Genomic DNA, 27,137 nt, shown 5'->3' on the forward strand with positions numbered 1-27,137 from the left:
ATCAGCTCAGAACAGCTTTGCGTCTAAGCAAAACTGTCAATTTTGAGATACCTGGAAAGGGTCTTATGCTTTTACCCCATCCCTTTCTTTGTACATGTATACAACTGCTATGTACTCATCTCTCCATTTGGATACAAGGCAATGCAACAAAGGAAGGAAGGAAGACTATAAACTGCACTCTGGACCACTACAAGGAGTTGAAGTGGCTTAATCTGCAATGTTCTAAAACTCCAATAACTTTTCATTGCCTGGTAAGAATTGATGGGATCCACACAGAAATATTTCTGCAACCATAAAACACTTATGAAACCCAGAGAAAAGGCAGTGCCAAAGGCATACATGGTCATCGTAGTGACAAAAGGAACTGTTCAAGAAAAATGCAAAAATATCTAATACACACTGCCTGTAACTAGTGCTGGTCTCTTTAAACCTGAAGGAGGGTCTCCAACCCCCATTGTTCTGCCCGGACACTGAGGTCCATTGCCAAAGGCCTTCTGGAGGTTCCCTCACTGAGAGAAGCAAAGTAACAGGGAACCAGGCAGAGGGCCTTCTCGGTAGTGGCACCCGCTCTGTTGAATGCCCTCCCACCAGATGTCAAAGAAATAAACAACTATCTGACTTTTAGAAGACATCTGAAGGCAGCCCTGTTTAGAGAAGCTTTTAATATTTGATGAATTATTGTATTTTAATTTTTTGCTGGAAGCCGCCCAGAGTGGCTGGGGAAGCCCAGCCAGATGGGTGGGGTATTAATAATAATAATAATAATAATAATAATAATGTTGCATCTACACCATTAATTCAGAAAAAAATGCCTGAAGTATTTCTGCTAGGATTCCAAAGGACTTCAAAACAGAAAGGGTTCATTTTCTCCGCAACTCAACACAACACACACCAAAAATAATCTAAACCAAATTACCCAAACTAAACTTGTTGTGATTCCTACACTGCAGGAGGTTGGATTAGATGACTCTACAAATGGTTTAGCATGATTCTATGAAAAGCAAGATAATAAAAAACCTCAGTGCCGGGAATGGCAACCTATGGCTGCTCAGGTGTTACTGAACTCCTATCAGCCTCAGACAGCATGACCAATGGGGTCAGGGATGATGGAAGCTACTGTCTAACAACATGGGGAGGGGGCACAGGTTTCTCAGCCCTGTTAGAACCCATAATATGAGTAACATTAATCATTCTCATCACCAATGAAGCAAAGAGCACTGAGCCCTATTGCTTCGTTACAATCTTACTCAAACATCATTAAAACCCAGTTCTGAGCTAAACCCAAGGGAGGGAAAACCCTTATCCATTGCTACACTCACTGGATATGACAGATCACTTTTTTTGGTGCTTAGCATGACCAACTTAGCTTCTGAACATATGAACACAATGCACAGCAGAACACCCGAAGATCAAGGGAGATACTGGAAATGGTGGCCTAGTGGATGAAACTTAACTGAAAGATACAGGATAGAAGGAGAAAAGAAATGCTTTCATGTGTATATTAAATCTGCTTCCAAGGTTCCTTTCAGAATACATGGATTGCTGCAATGCACTCTATGTGCAAAAGCCCTGCAGCTGGACTGTCAATGGAGACAGGCTATCACCAGCACATAAGCTGCTAAAAAGCTTGCACTTGCTGTCTATACATTCTTCAGCCAGGTTCAAGGTTTCTGTATTGATTAACAAGGCCCTTAACAATTATGTCCAGGATATCTCAAGGACTGCCTATTCCCTTATATCCCTGCCCAATCACCAAGGTCTTTAGGGGAGTTACTGTTAGCTCCACCAAATGGCTAGGATGTATGGATCATATCCACTAGAGGAGCCAGGCATTCAGAATTGTGTGCTCAGTTCTGTGAAACTCCTTTCCAGGTGAGGCCAAATAGGCACCCTCCTAGTTGGACTTCCAGCACCTACTGAAGAGTCTTTAATTCCAGCCCACATATATTATATGTTTGCATGCATTTAGAAAGTTATGCACATGTAACTTTTTTTTTTTTTTTTTGCAAAAATGATCCATTCAGCCAAATAATACATTCTGTTTGCTGACAATTCTCCCAAAGACTGTCACCACAAAACTGAGTTTCATATTGTTTTGGTTCTAAGCTAAAGAATCAGACAGAACAGGCAATATTTCACCTTCCATCTCCAGGGGTGACGCTCAAAGGCCAGGGGGCTTGGATCTTTCAAACTAGCACTACTGACCTTAAGGAAAAAGAAAATGGAAGTATGAGAAGGAGAGGAAAAGCAAAGAAGCAGAAACAGAACAGAAGCAATAAGCCTCCAACCCCTTTTCCTGAGTTATAGAAGCTCAAACCTAGAACCTCCAAACAATGGCTTGGTTATGTGAAATAGCTATCCTGGATCGTCACTACTTCCCAAACTATAGAAATAATCTGCCTCCAAGGTGGTGCAAAACAAATCCCTGAAATCTAGCCACTGACTCAGATGTTTGCTTTGGAATTTGGGCTATCCATATATTAAATCTGTAACCTGCCTTGGTTATATGTGTAAGACATCTTGGATTTAGAGAAAGGCAGGCACACAATATATATAAAAATATATGATAATATGCTGATGATGAGTAAGATAATGTTTACATTGGAGCAGCTGATAATTTCATCAGGCTCTGGCAGGAGGAAAGATAAGAGACAGGGCAGATTAATCAGCTCTGCTGAGACCACTGGACTTCTTTCCCTGAACCTTTTTCATTAAAATCTGCTGCTATAGGAACTTAGTAACTTTTAGGATGGTGCCTCAGTTTGTTTGTTTTCCTCTTGCATTGTGTATTCTTCTGTCTTGTTTATTACTGTTCTCATGTAAGCCCCTCTGGGTGCCTTTTCAGCTGAGGACTGGGACAAAAATCATTTTTACAAACACACAGGTACACACCACCATTTCTGGTTTCTGTCATTGCCTCTAGTTTCATAAAGGGGTGGGGGAAAAGAGAATGGAGCCAAACAAACTGGAGCACAACAACCATCCCACAATTTCTCCACCTCTCCCCTTTTCCAAGTACAGAGGAAAAACCCAGATTGTGCAGCAATGTTATTTTAGTTCTTATTATACATTAGACCTATAGGAAGGAAGGAAACAAGCAAAAAGGCCCTACACCATGCTTAACAATATGTAAACAATAGAGTGAATCATAACCACTTTTATGACACTAATAGTGCCTTTTTTGACCACTTTCAGAGTAAGAAACAAACATTTTGCTAATGCACCAAGTTACAAGGAATTGGCCATCTGGAAACGGGGTCAATTACATTTAACAAATCCAGCCTTATCCTGCCCCAGTGAATGGGGGTGGAGGTGTCATGATAATTGTTGGTAGCCGACCACCATCTTTGGGATCTGGGCTCCTCTCCTGGGAAGGGTGGGGGCCCATGGCTTCACCCACACTAGAAAACAGTGGATGTATGAATTTCAAAAACAAGGCATTAAATGTTTGAATGCACCGAAGATAGATTCATATCATTCCAAGGTTCAGAATTCAAGTCGAATGCCACTCTTGAAAGCAACCCAAATGATTAGATGTTAAAAAGGATTAGGTTGTATGCTGCTATGTGTTCTGCTCTATAAGGAGGAGAGTACATAATGGCCACCCACAATTCAGTACTAATGATTTCCAGACATATATGTGTGTGTGTGTGTGTGTGTTTGTGTGGACAGGGAGAGAGGGATAGAGAAGGGATGAAAGAGAAAGAGAAAGGAAGGGACAAGGGAACTATTGGTTGTATCTAATGCTAGTCATACTCTGCGTAGACCCATTGAAATGAATGAAGATGGCTAACTTGGGTCCATTAATTTCAATGGGTCTGAGTGTAACTTAGACACAATCCTATGCCCCCTCCACATGAACAAGCACTTGACAAATCATTGCAATGTCTGAGTCTGCAAGATTTGCTCACCTGATTAATAGGTACAAAGGGATGAAGTTTATGGGCAGCAGCTATAGCAGGAGAATAAGTAGAAGCATAGACAGGTTCCTATGGACAGGGGGCAGAAGCAATATGAGAGAATTAAAAAGGTATGAAGATGATGTGCAAGACGGTAAGGGACAAAGTAGTGATCACTTCATGCTAAACCTTTTGTAGCAGTTTGCATCCTTATCCGTCAGATTTCTCCCAGACAATATTCTGCAATAGTAAATAAAAACCACACACACACACTTTCCTGAAGCCACTCACATGCGATAATTAAAAGGTTTAGTGGTATCAGAAAGAAGCATGCCAAAATAGGGTTGCCATACATCTGGATTTTCCTGGATCTTAGGCAAGTCAACTGCATGAGAAAGTGTATGTACAGCACACCATTAACCACAAAGCAATGCTTTCAGACTGCAATGCATTTAGCTCTTCCTGAAACAAAGAACTGTCCATTATTTTGATGCACCAGTTCCAGAAAGGGAACACTGGCTGAAGGGAATACAGAATTGCACCCAAAGAAGAACCACAGTGAGCCTAGAATAACCCCTATGCATTAGAGTCAGGCTTACCCAAAGCAGCTTAGACATGGTATTATAATCTGTAACTCCTCCTCCTTCCTACAGGTTAAAACAAACAGGAAACATTGCAGAGCAGGAGAGAGGTGTAGCTGTAAGAGGAAACTTGAATTCCTAGTGCCACTGCTCCTAGTCGGATTAAAACTCACAGTGGGTCCACTGAACATAACGATAGCTGCAGTTCCAAAAGAAAAGCAAGCTGCCGTCTAGCGGCTAGACCCACTACATTTGCCATGGATATTTTGGGAATCAACGTTTGATGTAAGAATAGCTCTAAAGCAGGATGTCAGCCTGAAAAGGTTGCTTTTAGGTCTCAGTAGGAGATTAAAAAGCATCATTTTTGCAGGAGCACTTTGTTGGAATGAAACACATTTCAAACCCCTTTTGCTGATTTAATATTCCACTCACATGACTTGGAGCTCACTGCATAATCTGGAACTCTAAGCCGACTAGGGTGTGCTTTTCAATAAAGAGACAACCTAACAGAGATGATTCGAACGTTTCCCTCGTGCGATTATGAAACCGTGACGGGAAAGAGAACAAGCCAGGAAGGCAAGGTCAGATATGAAAACAGATAAGCTTTAGTTCATGCCTAGGAGTCTTCAGTATACTGAACCAAATACAATTTTAGCTGCTAAAGCTGAATGTTGGAACATTCAGACAGACAAAGCAAAATACTTCTTCACACAGCACATCCGGAATTTGCTGTCCTAAGATATAATGATGGCATCAAAAACCTGAATGGCTTTAGAAGAGGAATAGATAAATTCATGGAAGATAAGGCTGCCAATGGCCACTAGCCACAATGACTATGTGCAGCTTCCAATGTTGGAGGCAGCAGGCCTCTAATACCAGTTGCTGGGCAGCAGAAGTGGGAAGAGAGGCATTAATGTTCTGCTTATGGGATTTCCCTAGGCATCTGGTTGGCCACTGCGAGAACAGGATGCTGGACTAGATGGGCTTTGGCCTGATCCAGCAGGGCTCATCTCATAGTATGTACAATACGTGCAATAGATTTGAATGTTAAACACAGGGGGTCATTCCAGGAGGCAACATGGAAACAACTTATTACTATTAAAATATGAAGCATGTTCTAATTCAAGGAAAGGGTGCCACAAATAGCATGTCTCTTATAACATCCCAGGTTGGGGGGGGGAAAGATAAATAAGGTCCAATTATGGCAGCCCACGTAAACAAAAATCCGCTTGCCCAAGCAGACTTCTGGTTTCTCTCCTCTCCTCTACACCCCACATGTTCCAAAAATCTGCTCCAGAGTGTTCCCCAACTGTGTGGAGCAGATTTTGGGGGTTTCTGGAAGACTGTATGGTAGAGCGGAAAAAGAAGCCCTGTTGCACAAATGCTCATACTATATTGGATCTTGCCTAATCTCTGTATGCCTACCAACAGCTATTTTTGGAACCAAGAAAGTTGGCATGTACAATAAAAAGGTATAAAGTTTCACTCCAAAGTATGCAAATGCTTTTATAGTGAAAATGTTTTCCTCTATGCATAAAAAGGCATTACAAACCATCAGCACTCAGGATACCAGTTTGCATAGTAGATCTCAATTATATGTAAAACATTTTAATTTAGAAGAGCACCCCAATATTAAGGCCATCAATTTATTTTAATTCCTCATTCTCTAAATAACTATTGTTTTATGGAACACCGTGGAGTGGGGAGGTAAAAAGGCTTGATATTTTATGTATTCACTTGAAATAGTTTAGTGTGCCTAAACTATTTTTTAATAGTGGCGCGGGTGGCGCTGTGGGTAAAACCTCAGCGCCTAGGACTTGCCGATCGCATGGTCGGCGGTTTGAATCCCCGTGGCGGCGTGCGCTCCCGTCGTTCGGTCCCAGCGCCTGCCAACCTAGCAGTTCGAAAGCACCTCCGGGTGCAAGTAGATAAATAGGGACCGCTTACCAGCGGGAAGGTAAACGGTGTTCCGTGTGCTGCGCTGGCTTGCCAGATGCAGCTTGTCATGCTGGCCACGTGACCCGGAAGTGTCTGCGGACAGTGCTGGCTCCCAGCCTATAGAGTGAGATGACCACACAACCCTAGAGTCTGGCAAGACTGGCCCGAACGGGCAGGGGTACCTTTACCTTTACCTTTAAACATTTCAGAGGTGTGCTTAATTCCTGGAAAAATAATGGACGTTCTTCTCTAGATGCAAAAGAGCCTTAAGCTCATTTAAGTATTTAATGCAATACTTTTGCCGAAAACCATTACAGGTCTATTCCACTGGATGGCTGTGCCATCATACAAGTGCATCATTTATGTTTAGAAGAGTTACAGGTTGCTGCTGCAGGCTACATCCAGAAGTACATACAAGACATACCAAGCAAAGTCAGCCACAGGCTTCAATACATAACATCATGCACCAGCAGCCAATTAACAGTTTACACAATTTTCAAGAAAGCAAAAATATCATTTCTAGTATCATTTTTCTGAACAATTTCTGAACAATTCCTACTATAAATGGATGGTATCAGAGATTCAGGTTTGATCAGCCAGTGTAACTTTCATCAGCACTAGAAATAATGCAGACCTTTATAAAATATCAGAGAGATGCCCAACTGCATATAAGCAATATACACAAGGGCCTTTGAGGAACTGAATGCTGCTGTCTTAAAATGAAGCCATGACTATTCCCCATACTGGATATTTGAAAAGTAAGACAGGTTTGGAGTGGTAGTAAAATTGCAGTGAGATGACATTCCATAACTTGCATTTTAAAGGCCATTAAATGCCTTTCTGAAAGTTCCAAGCTGCTTCCAGCACCTGACCTTTCACGCCCTAGTCCTACACTTTGAAATCCTTCCAGTGAATGAGGCTTAAAAGCAAAATATGTGTATCGTCCAGCTTTTCTGAGATTGATGTGTTTAAATGTCTGGAGAAGTAAGGATACATTCTGGAGACATCTTCTTCCAGGATCAGATTTAATAGCGTATTTGGTAACTGTTGGGAGATGAACTGCTAGTATGAATCTGCTGATTATTTCCTGCTGGCCATTTGGCTGGCTCTCTTGAAGACAACATTTTATTATATTGTAGAACAGTGGTTTTCACCCTGGAGTGCCTTAAATGATGGTCAGGGGTGCCGGGGGCAACACTGGCTTCCATCCCTCTTTCCTTCTTCTGATGCCCTCTCGCGTCTCTGCCTCCCAAACGCCTGCGCAGCTGCACAGCAGCCCTGGCTACAAGCTCCCCAGGTGAATGGGTGCCTCTGGGGCTGGCCAGGGGGCGCTGGTTGCCAGGAGCTGAGGCAGCCTCAGAGTAAGCAAGCAAGTGGGCGAGGGAGCCCAGCGAGGCAGTCCATCAACCCTTGCTGTTGGGAATGGACAGACAAATGGGAGGCCACGCAGGTGCTTCACTGGCCTTTCCTGTGCTCCCTGCCTGGGAGCTGAGTGCCCAGTGCTGAAGGGGAGCCTTTCCTCCATGCAGTCCCAGCAGTGCCTGCTGCTGCCACTGCTGCCTCCCAAGGTAAGGTGCTGGCCTCACATTCACCACTGGCCAGTCTCCATTGGGATACTAAGGCTGGGGGCATCCTCTTCCCAGGCCACTGTAGGGCAGTAAGAGGGGAAGAGGGGCAGCTCAAAGATCAGGGGTGGCAGCAGCAGCTGCCCAGAGGACTTCCAAGGAGAGGAGAGGAGAGGAGAGGAGAGGAGACTGAGGGAATACTCCACAAGGGAGGGTGTTCAAGAAAGGGTGAGAGGCTGCCGGCACTGCAGGCAAGGGGTGACATGACTGGGCTCCTGAGCCCCACATGGGTGCCACAGAAAGAATGTAGTTGGTCAAGGGAGCCGTGGACCCAAAAGAGGTTGAAAACCTCTGTTGTAGAAAATTCTACCTCACCCCTCCAGCAAGTTTCCAGGGCTGTTCTAATCTGGACATAGTCATCTCTTTGGTCTGATCTGGCAAATGCAATCCATTTGAAATCTTAAATGGAATTATTCAATAAAGGTGGATGGTGAGAAGAGACACTTTGGTTTGCCATAAAAAGATGAAGACTGCAATTCTACTCCACTGCACACCGTGGGGCTTACTTCTGAGTAGACATGCCTAGGAATGTTCTGTAAACCACCTGTTCTGGCTGAGGCACTTTGAGTAGCTGGCTCAGTCAGATAAAAGCCATACTTGAAATTGCGTACCTTTTTATCTCCTTCATCTAAGATGAATGAATTCAAAATCGAATAATTAAAATAACAAAAAAGGGAGAATTTATTTCAGCAGCAGAATTTAGAAGAACCTGCTAAGTTGAAGATTATAATTTTTAAAAAGGAGGCTGAGAGGCGGCTGTTTTCATAGCAGATCAAGTGATCAAAGAATTTTAGCTGATTAATCATGTGCCCTTCAACTGTTCCAGTTACTTAATTAAATTTAAAATAACTTCCATATCATCAAAGCTTTGGTATAATATAAATACTCTTTGGAGATATTGAAGGAATTGAATTAAAGCTTCCTTAACAAAAGCTACCATTCTTGGTTTGAAGAAAAAAGACATAATGATAATATTGTCATGCTCTATAATTAGACTGACTAGCCTGAGCCAAAGAATGTTTTTGTTTTTGCTTTAAAACAGTGTCCTTAATGCTGAGCCGAAAATCGATCGGCAAATGCTTTAGTTGATTAATCAATCCTTTCAGTATTACTTTACACCACACAATTATAAAGAGAAGAGATAAAATGGGATAATTCAGGTTAAAAGAGCACTGTAAGTTCCACGAATGAATTGCTGTTAGTGACCTCAATAAAATATAGATTCTTTAAGATTTCACATCTCACGCTCCAGGAAATAGAGCTACAGAGCTACACAATACAGAGAGGTGAAATCCTAACAATACTTAGAACTGCAATGAGGAACCTGTGCCTCTCAAGATGTTGGCAGACTACAATTCCCATCAACCAGCATTGCCAATGGTCAAGGATGAAGGGAGTTGTAACTCCAATATCATCTGAAGGACCACAGGCTTCCCTTGCCTGACTTCAAAAAAATCTCTCTTCTACTGCGGTTGTGGAATGCTAGGCATCTATTTGCTATGGACTCACTTCTCACCTATGAGTCTTACGAAAGAATAACTTGTTAAGTAGCTAAATATCCATTAAGGGTTGCAGAAACAATAAAACACAAGAGAGCTGTGCCACATGTTATTCCGGAATAAGCTTCTGCAAATGAGTCCCCTAAAGCTTGCACCTCATTTAAACTTCTTTTCTTTAAAGTGAGACCATGAGACTTTTTGCTAAAATGTACCAACATGGCTATCTTTCAGGATTAAATTACAAATGCACTACTTTAAAATGCAAATGGCTATATGGTACACTGAGGAGCTGTTGGGAAAGGACTTTCAAAGAGCCCGGTGCTGTGCTGCAAAGTCCCAAAACGAAGCATCACAGGACATCACTTTGATGTTAAGAGATTCACAGGTGTGCAGCCCTGCCCACTCATCAAATTTGGCTCACCAAGGTAGGGATATTAATTTCTGTCCCTCGGGCCAGATAAGGGCCCCCCACCCTGCCTTTACATCAGATCTGCCTTCCCCAACCTGGTGCCCTCCAAATGTTTTGGACTACAACTCCCATGATTGCTGGCCACTATTGCTAATGGATGGTAGGAGTTGTACTCCAAAAGAACTGGAGGACACCAGGATGAGGAAGGTTGCATTAGAGGAATACTGCTTTGACTCTGAGTCAAGATGCTCCTAACATAATTGCATTCCTAAATTATTTTGCAAAGCATATGTTTAACGTTCTTCCATTCAGACATAAACCTCGTGTCAAGACACCGAGAGTGGGGGTGGGGAATCATTTGTTCAGCAAAGAAAGCATCTCAGATAACTGTCCTTGGTGCATAAGAGAGATAGATTGGTTGTGCTTCAAGTTCAAACCCGGCTGATGATGAATTGCCATGCTACAAGCAACAGCTGTTACCTCCAGACAGGCATGCTTGCCTAGCTTGATGCATTTGGAGCGCCGAAGTGCTTTCAAGTGAAATACCTTCCCCATACATGGGCAACTTTACCTTCTTTGCAAACAGCGGCTCCATCTCTGGCAGCTGGGGGCCACGCTCAATGACAGATAACCGGCCAAACTCCTGCTTTTTGTTCAACCTGTTTTTCCAGTCTTCTTCACCACTCTTCTTCAGGAGTGCCAGCCTGAAAGTGAGAAAGCCAAAAGACACCGCGCTGAACTATACTGACCAGTCTTCTGTACCCCTTTCACAGGGCTGTTGCACACATTACACAGTAACACAACTGGGATTGGGGGTGGGTCATGACTCTGCGGTCGTGCACATGCCTTGCTGGCAAAAGGTTGCAGATTTAACCCCTGCCATCTCTAAGTAGGGCTGGGGGAAACTTTGTATGCGGCTCTGGAAAGCGGCTGCCAGTAGACAGTGGACCAATACAAGGCTCAAAGTAGCTTCCTACATCCTACAGTGCATCTATCCCCACATCTTGTTGTCACAGTGACCATCCAGATACCCCAGTGGGAAACCCACAAGCAAGACCTGAGCCCAAGAGCATTCTTCCCTTCTACGGTTTCCAGCAGCTGGTATTCAGAAGCATTACTGCCTCCAACCATGGAATCAGAGTATTATAGATTTTGCAAACTTGCCTTAAATGTTTGTGTTTTTAACTGTTCGTAGATGTTTTCAACAGCTTTAAACTGTTTTAAAATGTGGTTTTATTTCTAGTTGTATTTTTTTTAATAAAAAAAAATCAGACATGCTTCCTGCCCTAAGCTGCTTTGGGAGGAAGGGAGGGATATAAATTGAACAATAACAACAGCAACAACAAAAACCATTCAGTTAACAATTCATAAATAGATGGGGGGACGACAACAAAATAATTATAAAACCACACCCATATTTTAGTCAAAACTATACACAATTCGCCTCTCCAGCAGCCAATATACTGAACAATGTTAAGTTACAAAACCATTTTCTCTCAGAATTTAGACTGCACGCAGCTTGGGGCAGGGATCTGTCTTTTTGTAGTGTGTGTGTGTGTGTGTGTGTGTGTTATGTTACTCTGTAAAACGCCATGCACAGATTCAGGGTAGGGTGGGGGCAGGGCCGTAGCTAGGGGCTGGTGAGCTGGGCCCCTGCCAGGGGCACAGGGGCGTGCAAAATTGGCTAAAAATATGTCCATAAATATAAATATCAATTATTGCCTCATAAGAAATGGTTTTAAATAGAGGGTGAATTGAATTGGGGGGGGGGGTTTGGAGAAGAGGCAGAAAGAAGAGCTAATTTGTCCATGGCTATGGGGCAAAATCTGGACGGTTCTGCCAGGGGCGCAAGATCACCTAGGTATGGCTCTGGGTGGGGGAGACAGCTACCACTTCTCTACCTCAAAAGAGTGAGCTCTGACCCCTGGCCTTAATTTTCCCTGGGGAAATATCTAAGCGATATGTACCAAGCAGTGTTCGAAACTCCCATTTTTCTTGGCGCATTTTGCGACAGTGAATTTCATTAGTGTGAGCAGTTTCTGAGCTCTGGGTGCAGTATTGCGCCTAAGATTTCAGAATAAAACTACAGAGTGAAAGGAAAGGAGGACCTTTGTTTGCCTCCCCACTTCCAGCTACTCTCTGAAGACTGGAGATGAGACCCTCTTAAGAATATCAGGGAGGTGGGCAGGGGAAGGACTAGACCATGTGAAAAATGTACAAAGTATTTTAGCTGCAGTTATTTTCAGCTTTGTGTTCTTGTTATTAAAAAAGCAGGCCTAGACATTCTGTTGTTGTGCCCATAACCCAGGTTTAAGGTGTCGTTTAGCTTCTAGCGTTCATATCCCAGTTTCCAACACTGGTACCAAGTAATCCTTCATCCTTGTGCATAAAAGCTGAAAGACAGGAAAAGCCACACCAGAGGAAACCCCACTCCTGCTGCCTCTTGCCCAGGAGGAGTCTGCTTTGTTCTCTTTGATGTGTTTTGATGTGCTTATTCAACACCCTCTGGGGACAACCAGAGGTTCTGTGGCAATTTGACATTGGAGCAGGGGTTGAAAGTTCCCCGTCTTCCTTGCTTCGTCTTTTTCCCCTCTCCCAGATCCTTCTCCAAACAAGTGGGCTGTGTATCACTCCTTAAAGGAGCTTTTGTGTACATGCAACATGGCCATTTCTTTTGTACAGTATTTTGAAAATAACTATGCAGCACTTCTCTATCATCAAATGCATGGAAGTGGTAAAAAAGAAAAGAAAAAGTACTGGTGAGTAGTCCTAAACTCAGTACACAAATATTACCAGCATGTTCACTGCTGTTTTGCTTTGTTGTTGAACTACAATTCCCACCATCGTTATCACTGACCATGCTGGCTGGAGATTATGGGCGCTGGAGTCCAGCAGCCTCTGGAGGGCTACTGGTTTACTAACCCTGCTGTAAACTCATGGGCAATGCTGGAACCAGGCCACTGATTTGATGCCAAACTATGACCTGGAATACACTTAATATGCCTTGGAGAGGAAAAAAGCTATAGCTGTGTGAGGAGATCACCCAAAAGACCCTACAGGGGCTGTGTACAGTCGTACCGTGGTTTTCAAACAGCTTAGTTCTCGAACGTTTTGGCTCCCAAACACCGCAAACCCGGAAGTGACTGTTCCGGTTTGCGAACTATTTTTGGAAGCCGAATGTCCGACACGGCTTCCACGGCTTCTCATTGAGTGCAGGAAGCTCCTGCAGCCAATCAGAAGCCGTGCCTTGGTTTCCAAACGTTATCGTGAGTTGAACGGATTCCGTTCGAGAACCAAGGTATGACTGTATATTGCAGGCCAGGGCAACTCAAATTATAAGGTGGGAGAAGCTTAATTGTTACTTATAATGTATGTACATCTGTTTACTATGCATGGCAGGGGGGAAAATGTCTAGCTCAACCAGGAATTATCCACATACTTTCATGTCTGTTTCCAGAGCCATTAAGGACCCTTCCATGTTGAAAAAATAGGGTGGGAACTCAAAATGCTGAATATTACATTCTGATCATGGACTACCCACAGCCATTCTTGCAAAAAGCCATTGTTTGATTAGCTGGAGTCTAACAATTTGGTTCAGCTATTTAACAGAAGATGGAGAAATTAATTTGAGACTTTCACCTCACTGTATTCAGGAAGGGCCGTAGTAGTAGTAGTAGTAGTAGTAGTAATTTATTTTTTATATGGCGCCCATCTGACTAGGTTGCCCCAGCCACTATGGACGGCTTCCAACAAATTATAAAACCACAGTGAAGTATCAAACATTTAAAAACTTCCCTATACAGGGCTGCCTTCTAAGAGTCAGGTAGTTTATTTCCTTGGCATCTGATGGGAGGGCGTTACACAGGGTGGGGGCCACTACCAAGAAGGCCCTCTGCCTGGTTCCCTATAGCTTCACTTCTCAAAATGAAGAAACCACCAGAAGGCCCTCGGAGATGGATCTCAGCGTCCAGGCTCAATGATGGGGGTGGAGACGCTCCTTCAGTGGACCATCTCCCTTGCACACAGAAGGTCCCAGGTTAAATCCCTGCCGTCTCCTGGGAATGCCCCCTTCTGAAAACATGGACAGCCTCTGCCAGTCAGTGCATACACTACTGAGCTAGACAGACCATTGGTCTGACTTGGTATAAGGCAGCTTCCTATGTTCCTAAGCTTTAATACTGATTTACCCAGATTTCAAGGATGCCTTCCCTTTATAGTTTCACTTTCAACACTAAACTTTTTTCTTTTTAATTGCCACTCAGGTTTAGACTTTATGATTTTAATACACAGATTAAGAAATTCCCCAGTGGATGTTCTTGCACATCACCACACTAAATACTTCTACTATAAAAGAAGAGAGAAAACAAGATACTTCAAAAGAAGAAGAGTTTGTTTACCTTTCTTTAATTGACATAGTTTTGTTGGACGCGTCAAGGGTGTCCTCCATAATTTCGGCTTTGCTCTCCCTGGAGTCTAGTTTTCCCTCTAACAGCTCAGAGGTTTCCTGCTGTCTACAGGATCCCACAGCCGCAGACTGAGAATAGCTCTTTGTTGCTGCTGTTCCCACAAGTTCTGAAATTGGCTCATCATGCTCTGGGGGGTGGGGAGCTCAGAATTAGTGCTTAATTGCAAAAAAGCAAAAACCTGCAAAACACATCACTCAAACTGACAGGTAACTTCTTTGTTTCATATAATGAATTATACAAGCCCAGGTTACAAATTAGGTGCTTTCCACCACAATGATGGATTTTTCTCATGCTTTACAAAATTACAGTGTCACTAGCATTCTGTGGCTAGAAGAACTAACCAAGAGTCAGTGATTCAGAAGAAAGGAATAGTAGAATCACAGAACTGTAGACTTGGAAGTTTGGGGAGTTGGAAGGGCTGCAGGCTCAGCAGAAGAGGACCTGCTTTTCATGCAAAAGGTCCAATATTCAGTCCCCGTCAACTTTGGATAGAGCTGGGACAGATCCATGTCTAAAATCCCAGAGAGGTTCTGCCAGACAGTGTAGACAATACTGAGCTTGAGGAACCAATGGTCTGACTCTTTATAAGACAGCTTCCTTGAGTCCTTGTGAGTTCTCATAACTCTCCAGTGCAATGAAAATAGATGGTGAGTTTCTTGCATCGTTTGCAAGATGCCAGAAATCTGACATCATACACATGTGCATGTGAGCGCGCATGCACACACAGGCCCAGGTGGCTTGGGGGAAATGGTACTTCTGGCTACTCATACTAAGAGATTTCATTGAGTCCCAATGTAGCATGCTAGTGTATCGGTCCTAAATGATGCAGTATACAATGCTAATGTGTTTCTTCCATTGAATGCCAGCGCTGGGGAAGAGCAAGATGGAGAAAGAGGCAATTCTCAAGTTTCCCAAGGAACACATTTCCAGAGACTATGCTGTCCCCAGCTCAGGTAAAGGACTCAAGTGAGAATGCTCAGGCAAAAGCCCTTGCCTTTGTTGCATCTTAAAGACATGTCACACCACAGTTCTGGTCTCTGTCTTGTATAATCCGACAAAAGCCACAACCATGATGTCCAAGTCATCATGGAGATGAGTGATTTTGTATACTCAATTACCATTGCTAATATGTCACAACAGGTCTCCAAAGGCTACAATACCCCATGTGCCAAGTCAGACATCCGCTTCCACAAGGAGCATCTGTTGGGTGGTTATTTGAGACTGCAATGAAGGGCAAAAAAGTATGCCTTCACCACCACACAATAGACATGATCATCTTCACACTTTTTGGTTTATGTGTGGGTGCGTTGTTTACAATCAAGTGGTGCAAATATATAATAAATACATATGCTCCAGCCATCATGTGGTCTGTTTTGTTGCCCACAACTGTCCAAGGTACCAATCAGCAGCATTAACAATGGCACTCAAGATATGGTTGTGGAAAATGGCCTGTTGCATCTCACCGTTCCAAAGTGAGGTTGTGGTCTGAACAGAATTGCCTTTTCTGTACCGCAGAAAATATCCAAAAGCATTCAGGAATCCATTGGATTCAATAAGCCATCAGGGTATACCATCTTAATCAGTCTTTCACCCCAGGAGAGGGGGGCAGTGCAGAGTTCTCTCTCACTGAAATAAACGACCACTAGGAAGTGGTCCGACTATGACAACAGGGTTACTTCAGTGTCTCTTCCAACCATGACAATATGAGACAGCCCCATCTGTGTCATGGAGGCTATGAAGCTGGCCCAAGAGTGATCACAATGTGAAAGCTGAAATCTCCTACACCTAACAACCTGTGGTTTTCCACCCCATGGTAATTATTTTTAATACAAGCATTTACAAAAAAAAAACCCCACAACCCTTAGCGAGCGACAGATGAGGCATTCCCCCCTCCCCCCTCACAGAGGACAGGATGCCTCTTAAGCTAAAGCTTGTTAGGGACACCTGTATAAACAATGGTCCCCGCCCCCTCTTCATAACTGCTTCAATCATATACAAATTTATGCCATCCAAACCTTTTAATTAATTGCTTTTAAGAACTCAAAACAACAAACAGGCTAAGATTTCTTTAAATTGGGTGGCAGCCCACACTGAGGCATTTACCTCTCTGCAGGGTTGATCTTGCCACAATTCCTTCATACTCCATCGTTTCCTCAGAGGACTGGCCTTTGACTTCCCGTTTATTCTTCAGAGTGTCGCTGGCGAATTCCTTTTGTTCAGCAGGCTGACAAAGAGGCTGTGGGCTAAACAATTCCATGCTGCTTTTTCTTGGGAATGCATATTTCATCTCTTTGTTGTAGTCCTCCGTTTTATCAGGAACAGGAAGCGGTGGCTCTTCCTCAAAAGAGCTTCGCTTTCTCATAGCATTCTCTTCACGTTTTACGAATCCCCTGGGCTCTGTCTCTTCAGGCTCCCTCGACTGCCAGTTGCTCTCTCTCAATTCCACCGAAGGCTGCCACAATTCTGTTTTCAGGATGTTTTTTAATGAAGTATCTGCGTTTTCCGCTGGAGAGTGGTATCTGAAATCAGGTTTCCCAATCTCATTCACTACCTCGTCTTCTGCTGGCTTCACATGCAGATCCTTACTATACACCGGCGACAATGCAGACACCATGGTTGACACTGACGTTACAATAGTAGGGGACAAAGGGGCAATTTTCCCACTGTCACTTTGCACCTGTGGAGCAATATAAAGAGACTTAAAAATTAATAATTCACAGCCACAGGTTTGGCAGCCTGCAATTTAGCTGCCACACCCCTTCAGATACAGAATGAGGTTTGGCTAACACAAACAAAGGTTCACGTTTCATATGACCAGCGAAAACGAAACAGAAGTGATCCCTCTTCCCCTAGCTTTCCATATTTTGAAAAGCTGCTTTTCATTTCCACAAACAGCTCTTCCTCATTAACCTACCATAAAATATCAGCTAGTATGTTAAGAGCCCAGTGGTATAGTGGTTAGAGGGCTGGAGTAAGTATCAATGAAATGCAGACTGAAATCTCCACTCAGCCATGAAGCTCCCTGGGTGTCTTGAGCTAAACTCTCCTCAGTGGAACTACCTTACAGGGCTGTTGTGAGAGAAAACTGGGAGGGTGGGGGAGAAGAACCACCATCTATGCTGTGCTGAGAAATTTGGAAGCAGAGTGTGATACAAATGTAATCTGTAACAAAATAATTTTTGATAACTCATTTTTCCAAAAAATATTTTACAAATGCTTTTGCAGTGTACATATGTATTATACTCAGGGGGCATTTCCTCCACATTCCAATTCTACAGTTCACCTATGGGCATTACTTACTGCTTTGTTCTCAGCCTCTTAAGATACAATTTATGGAACCTACGCATTCCCCTCCCAGTTCTTGCTGAGAGAGTGAACCTACTTAAAGTAAAACACATTACAGTTACCCTCACAGGTATAAGGAACTTAATCCAACTAGAGTTATGCCGTCATGAAGCAATAGCATATCACCCTCTGGAGAAATATTATGGCATCAAATGCAAAAGAAAAATAGACCTGCCACTCATACTGTTTTCAACACTGCAGACTAGTATAATGAAATTGAACACAGGTGGGTGAAAATCTATATACATGCAACTCTTAAATATAAAACAGCACCTCAAACAGTATTAGCATCAAAGCTTTGAACAACATCACAGCTAATGTCTCCCTTCTACTTGTAATGCTATTTCCCGCCCCCAGGCAGCAGATGGGATTCGTTGCTTAAACTTGCATTATGGAAAGAATCTGCTGTACACTGGTGCCTAAAACCCAATGGGGAAAGTTCACTAGCCAGTAAACAACTTTGTAATTAAAGAGCAGGTGTGTAGCTTGGGGAGTTCAAGACCCAGTGTTACTCCTGGATAGAGAAGTGGCAGCTGTGGCCACAAGTGTTTTTGGCTAGCTTAGACTACAGTCCTGGAGAAGTCAAATCTTGCCACAGTTACACATACCTTGTTTACATCCATATAATATTACTGTAACGTGCTCTACTTGGGGCTGGCTTCAAAGTGCTTTGGAAACTTCAGCTGGTGGAGAATGAATCAGCTAGGTTGCTGACGGGAGCCCAGTTTTAGGATCAGTGGTGCAACAATAAAACTGCTAGCACATTTCCAAAGCTAAGAAGAGTCTTGTATGGTTGCAAATTGGATGGGGGACCATGTGTTGAGATTCCTGCATTGCGGGGGGTGGGGGTGGACTAGAGGGCCCTGGGCATCCCTTCCAAATCTATAATTCTATGATTCTGTGATCAATGTATCTTTGCTGGCTTATGGTATGTTTCACAAGGCCCAATTCAAAGTGCTGGTTTAAAGCCCTAAATGGTTTGGAAGAAGAACATCAAGAGGACTGCCTTCTTCAAGATTCAGGTAGGTAGCCATGTTGGTCTGACGCAGTCGAAATAAAAATAAAAAAAATAAAAAACTGTCCAGTAGCACCTTATAGACCAACTTAGAACAAACTTAGTTGGTCTATAAGGTGCTACTGGACAATTTTTTATTTATTTTGCCTTCTTCAAGATAAGACTATCCACATGCTGTGACTGACAGGGGGCCAGGCTCTGCATCCCACACTCCAAAAAGAGGTGACATAGCTGGGCTCATGGGAGAAAGCCTTACCAGTGGTGGCACCTGAGCTCTGAACACACCCTTGCCCTGGGAACCTCTGTCCCTGTTTTCTATAGGAAAATGACAACAGCTCTTTTCCAACGACCCTTTTGGTAAGATGCTGTTTTAAGTATGCTCTTCAATGAATTTTGAAACTGCTGAGTTTTCATATGCTGCATATATTGTTCATTTCACTGGATATAGTATTGCTTTTATTGTTAGTTGTTTTACTGTGATCATTTACTGCCTTGCAGGTCCCATTTCTGGGACAGAAAAAGAGGGAACATATATTCAGTAATTTTCTGAGCTTTTTATTTTATGGTGTAAAAGTGTTGCAGAGTTGAAAAACGCAAACTTCAATGGTGAAAAATCAAGTTAAGCTAACATAGTCTTCAACAAATGTAGCATTCCAGATTCAGATTAGGGAACTGAACCTAGGATAGCCCAATCACTTGTGCATTTCAAAATTTGGGGAATAGTGGTGTTTACCAGTCGCATCCTATCGGCAGTAGGATTTCTATTAAGAGACTACTTATTACCGAAACTGGGGAAAAAACCCTATGTCTTTAAATGATTACTCAAAGCAGAAACCAAAAATAATCACGAGTGCAATGATATAAGGGCTTGGACTTGGCATTCAAATATGAAGAGTAATGGCAACTGCAGTTTAGGTTTTACTCTCAGGTAAACACAAACAGAAGCCTTCCAAATTGTGGCATTAGAAAGATGTGTCATGTCTGCTTCTTGGCAAGCCGTTGCCTGTACATGCTGTGACAGCAGTCACACGGCTGCATTAATAGCAAGGAACATGGTGCATCATTTGATGACGACTTGCACCAACATCCTATGGAGACTTAACTTGGGGTGGCTAAGGCTCCTTGAACTCATGACACATAACAACTGCTGAGTAAATATGCCCCAAAATCAGCTGCTAGAAGAAAATATCCTGTATATACCTACCTGCTCAACTTCTCCAAGTGTGACAGGCTGTGTCTGATAACGAGCTTTTGACCTCCTTTGCCTGATATCCCCTCTGCTCCTTGTAGAGACTGCCTTTGTTATGGGTTGAGATAATTTGTTAAATAAGGCCATCTTTTCTGCCAAGCTCAGGGTGGAAGAGTCTGGTTCCCCAGACTGATCTTGCTCAAGGGCTTCTCTGGCTTCTTTGATTTCTTCTTTAGCCGATGTCTTTTGGTTCGCAGATGCCTGCAGCCTTAAAAGTGGAACTGAGAATCAGTACTGACAGTTGCTAAGCAGTTAGCAGTCTTGTAGTTTTAGATGTAGAGAGCAAAGTATGGGGTGGGGTGGGGTAATCAGGAAAGCTAACAAACAAAATGTGTTGGCAATTTGACTAAGCTATGAAATCAGCTTCATCAATTCTGACTGAAGAACTGCTAACATAAAATAGCATTTTGCGATTTGTTTATAAACGCTCCCCTAATGGCACTGCTTGCAGAGTGACGAACTGCCCTAAAAGAGTCGTCCTAGTGGCAAAAAGATGCAGTTGTACAGATGCAGTGAAATAGACACACAGTTCACACTGCTGGGGTCTTAAGTGTTCTGAACTCTCTTATTCACTGCTTCTGGTCCTCACATAGGCACCTGTGCATAGATTCCATATTAATATGCACAGTGGGTCTTAAAGGAGTCACACTGCACATGTGGGACAAGGACGTCCAAACATCTACATCTACAGTGGGTACCCCTCTTTGTAGGGGTACCCACCTTCTTATCTTATTTTTTTCCATAAATTTTATATAACTGCTTGATTGCTAAATCAAAACAAAAACCCAAACCTCAAAGATTAATAAATAAATACATCTTGACTTCCCTTCTCTTCCCTTCCCTAGTCCATGGGGATGAAGGTCCTTGTATGTGGAGTGAATTTACCTCCTGCATTAGTATTGCATTGTCTAACTTTTGCTAATCATAAAAGGGAAACAGGAGGGGGGGAAATCACCGCAATACAGCAACACCAATCCACACAGCAAGTAGCAGAAGTGGTGAAGCCACTGTAAAGTGTCAACCAAGCCCTGCATGCATTAGCTTGTTCATCGAGAAAGCACACAGCAATGGCACCCTTACATTGTCCTCTCACTCTCTCCTCTTCTACAAGTCTATATTCACTGTGTTAGTTCTGGGCTGAAGGTATGTACATAGGGGACACACAGGGAAGAATTGATGTGGAGCTGCTCACACACTGAGGAAGGGTCATAACTCATTGGTAGAGCACATGCTGTGCATGGAGAAAGCTCCAGGTTCAGTACAGTCATTGTAGACAATAAATAAGAGAGATGGGACCAATGACAGCTTCCTATAGAACTACATCTCCTATGTTCCATGTGCCCAGATGGCCAAAACCAAGAGCTGGGAGATATTCCTAAAGACATATTCACAGTAACTTTGGCCAAAACCTGTTTAGAAGACAAAAGTTACATTGTAAGGTGCTTGCAAGAGGCGACAGGGAGGATTAGAACGATACCATGGCAATATTGCTCTATCATCAACCTGTGCTCTCTCTTGCTTGGCTTCACACATCTGTTACGTCTTTCCTCTTTGGCTATAATGACATAGACCCTTGTTAGTTCCCAAGAGAGGAAAGAGGCTAGGAAATATACCGAGAGATTGTGGACCAGACTAGAGGAACAGAAAGGAGGAAGACAACTCATCTACATTCTGAAAGCCAGAAAGACATGTGGATGTCCAATAGAAAAAGGCTATATAGCCTGAAAGGTCTGGGGTATTTAAGTGTTCAAGATTTAAAGATCCAGAAGGATAAGCCATGTTGGCCAGTTGTAACAAAAAGCTAACAAAAACAAAGTAGTATAAGTGAGTGTCCTGTGTTAGTATACAAGATCCATATCTGACTTTGGGGCCACAATAAAACAGCTACCCTTTGAGAAATCACAAGTCTTCTATGGTTTTTCTACAGTGTTATTTCCCAATGCTTTCTTTTGCATCTCTTAACTTTAAAATCACAACATGCAACAGAAACAAGCAAAGAAATTTGTGCTTACACCTATAGGTGGTGCAATTTCTCATCCTTCCATTAATTCAGCAAGTTGTTAGAAGTGGAGTGAAACAGAGGGGGGTGCAAGTTGCGGTATCAGAAAACACCTGGCTTTTTCACTTTTATTTGAGACACAACAAATGTCTTTGCTCAGCTTTTTAACATGCAACGTTCTTCTGCATTGGAGAAATGCACCTCCTAAAACGAGGCAGTGCGCTTAATTGGAAAGCTCCTGAATCAAACACTCAACAGGCAAAGAAGTCTATTGTTCTATCAGTCAAACACAGAAAGAGGACAAGAACAAACGACGTTCTTAAAAGTTCCACCAAATTGCTTGGAACACTTAAGACACTTGGGTTTTATGGATGCATTTGCTAGCAATGACCCTTGCGCTCCCTGTAACATGCAAGTCGTCTCCCCCAGTACCTGGCAGGATGTACAGTGCTCTTAACTACAGTGGGATTAGGTATTCTTGCCACTATAGAATGGGTATTCACAGTACGTAAGGCAGGGATAGGTTCACTTTAAAAAAATAGCCAAGGGAAGGAAAATGCACAAGAAGAGAGAGAGAAGAGAACAGCATTAAGAAAAAACATACAGTTTGAACCATGTAAACAAACCAATAGTAATTCCCCCCATTTAAAATAATTGGACATTTTAAAAAATAAAACTGCATTGTTGATCCAAAATATATTTGAAAGAAGATGGTCAAGGACATCCTGATTTTCTATAAAACTGAATCATTTTCATATGCATTTTACTTTTAAAAAAATTAAAATTAAAAATCTTGGCTGCAGGGCAGCAACACTGGTGCTCTGAAAGAAAGTTACAAGATATACAAAAGCACTGGATATTATTAATTAATGTGATGATGCACAGGTCTAGAAGTCTTCTAGATTTCTAGTAAGATTCAGCAGCTTAATTGTGCAGGGCTCAAGGCAAGAAATCTGTTTCACTTGGCTTATAAGCCAGAACTGCAATTAACTCCTCCCTTACCATCTTTCATCTATTGCTTCATAAGCTTATATTGCTCATGCATTTTGCGTTGCTCCATTATCCCTTGCCTCCAAAAGCAGCTAGAAAGACATTCCCTCTGGCATACATTTCTCAAGGAAGCTATTCCTTAGCAACAAGCCTTTTTCCTTATTACCAAGCCATAGGCACTTAATGAATGGGAATTTAGAGCTCCGTTAAAAAACACACAACCCAGTGGAATAGCAGACCTAACACATTTCCAAGACTTACGTAGCTGCAATGACCACTTCTTCGGTGGTAATGGGCTGTGTGCGTGACCTATCCTGCATTCGCCTTAGCCTTCTTTCCACCGCAGAATTCCTTGAATGTGGCTTCGGAAAACTCTTCCCGTCAAACGACTTTTCCATTTCCTAGAACCAGATGCACACCAGAACTAACAGGTTAACAGAAAGGAAGACTCCCAAATCAAGTGAGTGGTAGGGTTGTCGCTCAGTTCAGAAGAGGGTTGTACCGTGGAACAAAGGAAGCTGCCGTATACTGAGTCTGCCGTTTGGCCCATCTGCCATTGGGTCCATCTAGCTCAGGATAATCAGTGCTGAATGGCAGCAACTCTCTAAGGTTTCAGACAGGGGTCTCTCCCAGTCCTCCCTGGAGATGCAATGGATTGCATTTGGGGCCTTCTGAACACAAAGCAGATGCTCTACCACCTTCTGTGGCACCTATGCGCCAACTCCCAATGGCCACACGGGCTGGGGATTGATGGGAGTTGAGCAATGCCTGGATGGATGGCCATAGCTTCCCCATCCCTGCCCACTCGCTCATTTGCCTCCTACACACTTGTGGCCCAACTCCTTATAGTGCAACACATGAAGCTGCTTTACACTGCCCTCAAGCCAGTGGGGGCATCTAGCTCCATATTGTCCACATTGACTAGCAGTGGCTGTTCAGGGGTCTCTGCCAGCCCTGCCCGAAGATTGAACCTGGGACACTCTGCACGCAAAGCTCTGACACTGAGGTGTGTCCCTTCTGCAGACTGAAATGGTGAGGGAAGACAAGGAGGACACTTACCCTGAATAGCAACCTCTTTGCCGCAACACTCAGCTTGGCTCGCTCGTCCACTTTCTCCTCATCTACAGATAATAAAGAAGATTACGTGACATGACATATCTTTAGATAAATCCAACAGAGTCTCAATTTTTTTTAAAGAAACACACACACATGTAAATAACCCAGGAACACAACTGGCAAAAAGGTACATCAAGAAAGTGAAGGTCTGTTTGGTTCTGGGCAAGACAGTAACATCGCTTTTTAATGAGCATCTGAGCTGCAGAATGTTATATAGTGCAATTTTAAGAGAGTCAGAGAATTGCTCTTTCCTGGCAGTTGTAAGGTAACACACCAGGGTGAAGAGGGTTGAATGAGGTGAAGGACAAATCATATCCATAATTTTCAGTCAAAAGAGCTTATATTCTGGTATTTGTTTGTGATTTATGCTGAAGAGCATGTAACTACTTGCTTCCTAGCCAGAAGATCTGAAGACCTCCCTTGTGACCCAGCAAACCTGCTGATTTTCTCCACTCCCTTGTAACACTGCCTTCATTTATTCTCCCTTCTCATTGCCTCTTTTTGTGCTGTTATCTAGACTGTAAGCCCCTCTGGGCAGGGACTCATTTCACTTCTGAGGCTGAGGGGGAGTCAAATTTGGTCAAGGTGTAACTAGCCTGCCACTAAAGGTTGATAGGTAAAACATGAAAATTTACCCATAAAAGGGCATGGCGGGGAAAAAATCTTACCTTCAGGAGCTGGCATTTCTGGACTGAATACAGACCTATGGGGATTTTACAAAAGAAAATATAATTATGAGTTGGAAATAAAAATTGTAAAAAAAATTCCTAAGCCTAATCTTGTTCAAGAGGGACAGCAAATAGGGAAAAAAGGTTTTTCAAGTTACAATAGTGTTTCATTTACAATGACCCTTAAAAAGCAAGAAGGCAAGCAATGCCAGCCAGGTGTAAGTTGCATGAAGGAGAATGATGTCAACTAAAATAAAAATAAAAACAGACAGAACTTCAAATATTCTGCCAATTGTTACACACAGCACTGACTTTTGGCTTGAAGCCTATGAATTGTTCCCCTTTCACCTTAAAACATATAAGTAAATGTATTTCTGCTCAGAGTTGTGTGATAAACAGCCTTTAGAGTAAATACTGAACTTTTTATTTCAAAAATTAAAAATAGCCACCTTGAACTACATTGCCACCTTATCTGAATTAATATTTGTGTTGAGTTGCATTTTTTCCAAACACTACTTTTATTACTGCCAGCTGTCATTCTAAATAACGCTGCTCCAGTGCGCTGTGCCATACAAATGCCTACCTATCTGTTTCCTTTCGCTCTGCTGAAGTTATAGGTTGAGTCCTAAATCTCTCGGAAGTCTTTCTACTTTCCCCAGGAGAAAAATAGCGCCTTGGCCTCCGTGACCCTCTTTCGTGTTCAGCACTGGCAGACAAATCAGTACCTGATGTTGGCATCTCAAACTGAGATTCACTTTTTTTTTTAAACCACATCAGAAAGTGCAAAGAAAGGAAACAAAGAATTAGGATGGGGAAAGAGGGAAGGGAGAAAGAGAAAGAGAGGTGAAGGACAAATATAAAGCATCCCACCAAATCAGTCCATTATCAATCACTCTGCATGCTCCTAGAAAACCATGCATAGAAAAGTACAAAGTCATTCCATTCCAGCTGCCCCAACATCAGAACTTGCACTAAGCAAGCAGAAGCACAAACGAACAAGAGAATTCAGGACAACTCCACCTCCAAGACACACTAGATGGGAATTGACTCGTGTGTTTGAAGTGCTGCAGAACGCAACTGATGTTGAGTTTGGGGTGCCATTTTATGCCAAGGACGTGCAAGTGTCACACCAAGTTAAAAAAATATATACACATATATATTCAGAAACGTCACCTACAGTTCAGGTTTCTTGCAGGCATTGGCAGTTTCCAAAAAGGCATTACGGAGTTGGGCAACAGAGACTTTTGTGTCAACCATGGCAATCTCACCATTGGGGATCTTGGCTTCAGTGCTCTGAAACTCCATTGCATTCTTTGCAACATGCTCCTTACTTTTAAAAACTTCTAATTTAGGCGAACCACTATAATCAGAAAATGAGCGAGTAAGGAGCTTATGCTTCACTGGAGTCTCTTCCCGAGCCTGAACTTTCCCTTTAGCACTCTGTAGGTACACAACTCTTTCGCTCCTCTCAACGTTCTCCTGAGTCTTCGCCTGAGGTCCAGGCATCCATTGCATATATCGCTCCAGCTCTTTCTCAGGTTCCACGTTCTTTGGCTGGCCAATTGCCAGTTTCTCAAATTCATCTCCTCTGCTCAACCTACGATTCTCTGAAGTCAAAGTTGGCTGCCTTTCCTTCTCTGCCTCCAAACTGGAGTAAGTGAGCTTCGATGACGATCCATGATTCTGAGGCAAGTCACTTCTTTCATCATCCATCTTCGCATCTTCTGGGAATCTGGTTATGAACGCTACATTTGCCGGCCCAGGAAGGTTATGAATGGGGCTGCTTTCTGGTTCTTCGGCTGCCACCTGTTTAGCTATATGAGCGATTCCAGCAGGCTGAACATAGCCATGTGTTGGTTGGCAGGCCAAGCCAAGAGGCTGATTGGCAACCCTATGGAAAGCAGACGTTTCTGACTGAAGAGGCACGAAATTAACAGGCACTGGGCGAAACTTTCTTTGAGTCATAGTGTCTGCTGGAAGTTCAGGGCTTGAACGGGCACTTTCCTCTTTCACCAGTTTCTCTCTAACTTTTACTCTTTAAGAAAGAAAAATGGATTAAAAAAATGTGGGACAGTTGTAACTAAGCCAGAGAGGAGGGGGGAAACACATGCACCTAGTTTGGGGAAATCCAGCAACATCAAGTTTTAAGCATCAAATTAAACTAGACTAAACTAGTGTGGGAAATCTGAGAACCTTCCTAACAAGTGCCCTTTGCCCAATCTGATGTCAGAGAGGATCAAGACATGGATTTCAGCATAGTCATTTTTCTGTCCACTTCTATTTTCGTGCGTTGTGCTGAACAATTTAGTCAGCTGTGTTCAATCTGCTGATGAGGAAA

The 27,137-nt window shown here is 42.9% G+C and overlaps 1 protein-coding gene across 15 annotated transcripts in view; it reads right to left on the reverse strand.

Annotated features, from left to right (window-relative positions):
• SVIL (supervillin) overlaps positions 1–27,137 on the reverse strand; it is a 143,991-nt gene that overhangs the window by 25,837 nt on the left and 91,017 nt on the right. For 8 of the 15 annotated variants that reach the window (XM_080975248.1, XM_080975249.1, XM_080975260.1 and 5 more), the window contains 12 exons: positions 25,977–26,834; positions 25,383–25,553; positions 24,800–24,834; positions 24,075–24,136; positions 23,277–23,416; positions 22,458–22,553; positions 19,982–20,234; positions 16,521–17,094; positions 14,349–14,544; positions 10,523–10,655; positions 3,912–3,989; positions 2,140–2,205 (listed from right to left, as the gene is read on the reverse strand). In XM_080975248.1, coding sequence (XP_080831374.1) covers positions 2,140–2,205; positions 3,912–3,989; positions 10,523–10,655; positions 14,349–14,544; positions 16,521–17,094; positions 19,982–20,234; positions 22,458–22,553; positions 23,277–23,416; positions 24,075–24,136; positions 24,800–24,834; positions 25,383–25,553; positions 25,977–26,834 — 2,662 coding nt within the window. The remainder of the gene's footprint in view (positions 1–2,139; positions 2,206–3,911; positions 3,990–10,522; positions 10,656–14,348; positions 14,545–16,520; positions 17,095–19,981; positions 20,235–22,457; positions 22,554–23,276; positions 23,417–24,074; positions 24,137–24,799; positions 24,835–25,382; positions 25,554–25,976; positions 26,835–27,137) is intronic. The other 7 variants (XM_080975251.1, XM_080975261.1, XM_080975257.1 and 4 more) reach the window with 7 other exon arrangements.

The sequence above is a fragment of the Podarcis pityusensis genome (assembly GCF_964106645.2).
Source record: "Podarcis pityusensis genome assembly, chromosome: 12".
Classification (NCBI taxonomy): Eukaryota; Metazoa; Chordata; class Lepidosauria; order Squamata; family Lacertidae; genus Podarcis; species Podarcis pityusensis.